The following is a 3,932-nucleotide window of genomic DNA, read 5'->3' as shown; positions in this document are numbered from 1 at the left end:
CATTCAACCCAGAAATTCACTCCGCGTTCAACAAAGAAATTCGAGAGATACACAGAAAATACCAAAGTGTTAAAATCCCAGATTACTGATGACCAGAGTAGAAATGTTTACACTTTGGAGTATAATGGACTGTAACGACGAGACGCCGTTAATAGATATAATTTATTGATGTAGTATTTATTAAATGGCATTAATTGTATAAGTGTTCACCCCCATCTTGTCTGTTGCTTCCGGTCGTCTCTGTGTTCCCTCCTACTGATTACCCAAGTGTGTTCACCTGGTGCCCTGTGTTTGCTCCCCTCACCTGTGTTTAATTGCTCCCCCTCACCTGTGTCTTGTTAATGTCTGTGTATTTAAATGCTGTTTCTTGTTGGGCTGGAAGTGTGTGTGAGATCCTGGTGGCTGCAGGCTGAGCTCACATGAACAGCAGCAGCAGGATTGAGGCTGTGTGAACTTTGTGCACATGTTTTGAATAAATGCCCACGTCGGGTTATATTTTTGGACGTTCTGCCTCTGCCTCCTTGCTTGGTCGGGCCGCTCAACGGTCAGTCTCACAAATGGTGTCAGAAGTGGGATTCGACCAAGTAAGGAGTTGACAATGCAGAGAGGAAAACAAAACGACCAAATGGAGGAGCCCGATGACGGGGTGGCTATGCCTGGAACTGACCAGGGGGCCACGGCTGCTGAAGCAGCAGGAGACGAGAGACAAGGAGGAGAAGCTAACGGACGAGCTAACGGACGAGCTAACGGACGAGCTAACGGACGAGCTAACGGACCCACGAGGAGTCGACAGAACCTGGGTTGGAATAGAGGCAGACCAACGCCTTACAACAGGACAAAACAGCTTCCGGATAAACGGCTTCACTGGCTTCAGCGGCCCCGCTGAAGGTGGCGGAGGAGGCGGCGGTGAAACCGGGTGGCTGACTGGTGGTCCCGAAACCGAGACTGTAAAGACACTGTGCTTCCTGGGGAGAGGGGGGAAGGACATTTGACAATGTTTGGGGGTGTGTCCATAGCCTCAGGGGTGGGATATATGTGACCTGCTCTATCATTTTCAGTCACATTGACCCTGAAACACATTTTGAGTTTGATACACTGTTGGAAAGATGAGATTCTTAGCTTTCTAATGATATCAATATTGTTTTTGTCCTCCAAATATTAAGCAAAATACATCACTTTACATAATGAATGTCATCGAACCATGATTTTGAGAAAAAGGCCTTCAAAGTTTGCAGTACTTTCTTAGGTATTTATTCAAATGAACCATACCATAAAACGACTTCATCTAGAGCTGTTTGCACAAAAACACACACACACACACACAATATACTGTTCTCTTGTTGTCACTTTCATACATCAATACATGGAACAAAGGCACTCACATACACATGCACGCCGTACCAACGTGCACTCCCGTACACTCCCGAACTCACGTGCACGTTCATCAATTTATGTATGTATTTTGGTCATGTTTGAGCACATGCTTATGCGCACACATCTATTCCCATGTACATGGCCATGTGCACACCCAGACCACATGCACACCCGTACTCACGTGCACACCCATACCCACGTGCAGAATCATCAATATACAATTTTTATGAAAAACACTATGAATAAATACTTAAATGAACTGATTGCATGTTAACCTCTAACAACATTAGAATCATTTGGCACAAAAGCTAATTTAGAGAAAGAAGCAAGCAACAGAACAGATAAATATACTACACAATATAAAAATAGCAAACAATCAACAGAGTAGCTAACAATACTTAAAACCAATTTGAAATATATATTTACAGCATTTATAGAAGAATTACATAGTGTTGATGTATTATGCACTCTCACTCATTAAGGATGAGGTGTTAAGGGTTTGGGGCAGGTGATGTCTTTGGTTTCCTCAGTGCAGAACTCTCTGATCTTCTCAAAAAGATACCACTGCCGTTTTTCATCAAGCCCAGGGGGAGTCAGTTCAGTGGGACGTGCCTCCTGGTCAGTAAAGCACCCTGTGCGTAGCAGCTTGAAGGATTCTTCTTCTTTACGTTCAAACTCCTTGGCGTAGACCACTCCAGGCTCGGCACTGGTGAAGCGTAGGTGATGGTACCTCTTGATACCTGGAAGCGGTCTGAAGCTGGGGGCAAGGAAGTTGTGCCAGTCGTCTGTTTTGACGAAGGTCTCCCCTGACTCATTGCCAACCAGCTGGGGGATGTTGACTCCAGTGACGGCACTGGACCTGACAGCCTGGCTGATGTCCTTCAGGCAGGACACTGGTGTGCGGCGGAACTGCTGCTTAAACAGGCCAAAGCACCAGTCAGGTGCAAATTTGGTGTGGCCAGCAATAAGAAAGTTGAGGGAGATATCTTCATGGAGTCCCACCATGCACCGCCAAGCAAGGTACCAGAGGAGGTATCTGTTTTTGTTCTGACCAGAGCAGTTGTCACAGTGCAGGTGAACATGTTTCTCCCCAAGCCCATACTGAGAGAAGAAGTGGTGGAGGTAGGCAATGACAGCATTGGAACCCTTGCTGCTGCAATGAGCCTCATCTATGAGGTAGTTTACCTGCTGAGGAACACCTTCACAGCAGACACCAAACAGTCCACACTTCCTGGGAACCATAAAGTAAATGGGCCCGGGCTGGAGAGGGTCACTGGGGTAGTGAACCTGTAACACCAGACCAACAGATGAATTAACTAATGAGTGATCTATACTCTAATTCTAAAAATGTGTGAATATTCATATTGTTACATTCCAAACATTCTGGATTATCACAGCATTCACACACCTCACCTGCTGTGCATAGTCAAAGCTGTAGTGGATGGTGATGTCTCTGCTACAGGGTTGGTTGGGTCCTAATTTGACACCCAGCTCTCTAGCTGTTTCTTTACAGCTGGCAACCATCTCCTGGTAAGCCTGACGCTCCACCCCCACGGTGCGGAGGTGTTCTTCCTGCTTCCTGAGCTTCGCTGACTTGACACAGTCGGGAAAGTTGGAGCTGCGGTAGATGGCAATGTTGTTTTTCTGACAGAACCAACATAGGTCTGTCATCGGCCTCCCAATAATGACACTGGGAGTCAGCTCCTTCCACAGCTTCCTAAATGTGCTGTTGCCAGCAGCACGGTGACCTGGAAAGGTGATTAAAGACAAAGATAGCATTGTTAGATTACTCATCATCAAACTAACTCTCTTAAAACGAAAGTTAGTTATAAGTTAACATAATCAAATATATTCCTGTATAACCCACAATTAAAATGCTTCATATTTTGCGCAAACTTATTAGTTTAACAAAATCAGCATCTAAAATTGTGGCATAGATGCCTTATTTTCCCCCTGTGCAATTCTCCATTTACTCAACAATAATACATAATTATCCTTATCTTTATTTGTTTGATTAATAAACACAAGTTGGAGTCCGTCAGGACCGAGGGTCAGAGCAGCTAATTTGCTTTAGAGAATATTACACCGGGAAGTAAGTATTCTCTCGACTTCGCTTGACAAACCCTGTGATAGTCCTCAAGTTATGTGATTGGATGTTTGAGTGTGCGCAGAGGGTTACGCCGAGCGTCGAACAGCAATTTGAAATGGGATGGAACCACGGCAGACTGTCCAAAACTGGATTTGAATGGGTCCACCCCGTCAAAAAACGGATAGGGTATCTGCCGCCCGAACACAAACTGGAAGCCGATTCCACAAAAGTGGAGCTTGATAAGAAAAGGCTCTGGCTCCCATTGTACTTTTAGAGACTCTAGGAACAACCAACAAACCTGCATTCTTGGAACGTAATGCCCTAGTAGGACAGTAGGGTATAATGAGTTCTTTAAGGTAAGATGGCGCCTGCCCATTAAGGGCTTTGTAGGCGAGAAGAAGAATTTTAAATTATATCCTGTGTTCTATAGGGAGCCAGTGTAAGGCAGCCAGAACAGGAGTAATGTGGT

General features: G+C 45.2%; 1 protein-coding gene across 1 annotated transcript; it reads right to left on the bottom strand.

Moving 5' to 3' along the window:
- Window positions 1–398: 398 nt before the first annotated feature.
- Window positions 399–3,155, bottom strand: LOC307022429 (uncharacterized protein). The gene is made up of 2 exons (XM_079655241.1): window positions 2,788–3,155; window positions 399–2,661 (listed from the first exon to the last, which is right to left on the bottom strand). Exons 1-2 carry the CDS (start codon window positions 3,151–3,153, stop codon window positions 1,852–1,854), a joined length of 1,176 nt encoding a protein of 391 aa, XP_079511367.1. The 5' UTR covers window positions 3,154–3,155; the 3' UTR covers window positions 399–1,851.
- Between the last annotated feature and the right edge of the window lie 777 nt (window positions 3,156–3,932).

The sequence above is a fragment of the Notothenia rossii genome, assembly GCF_949606895.1.
Source record: "Notothenia rossii genome assembly, chromosome: 10".
NCBI lineage: Eukaryota > Metazoa > Chordata > Actinopteri > Perciformes > Nototheniidae > Notothenia > Notothenia rossii.
This window is presented reverse-complemented; position numbering and strand designations above follow the sequence as displayed.

What these genes read in the sequence shown, in the direction of transcription:
- LOC307022429 (XM_079655241.1), bottom strand. Translation starts at nt 3,153, where the DNA reads ATGCTATCTTTGTCTTTAATCACCTTTCCAGGTCACCGTGCTGCTGGC. An exon ending in GCTTTGACTATGCACAGCAG is followed by an intron (nt 2,662 to 2,787) that starts GTGAGGTGTGTG and finishes CTGGTGTTACAG; the next exon opens with GTTCACTACCCCAGTGACCC.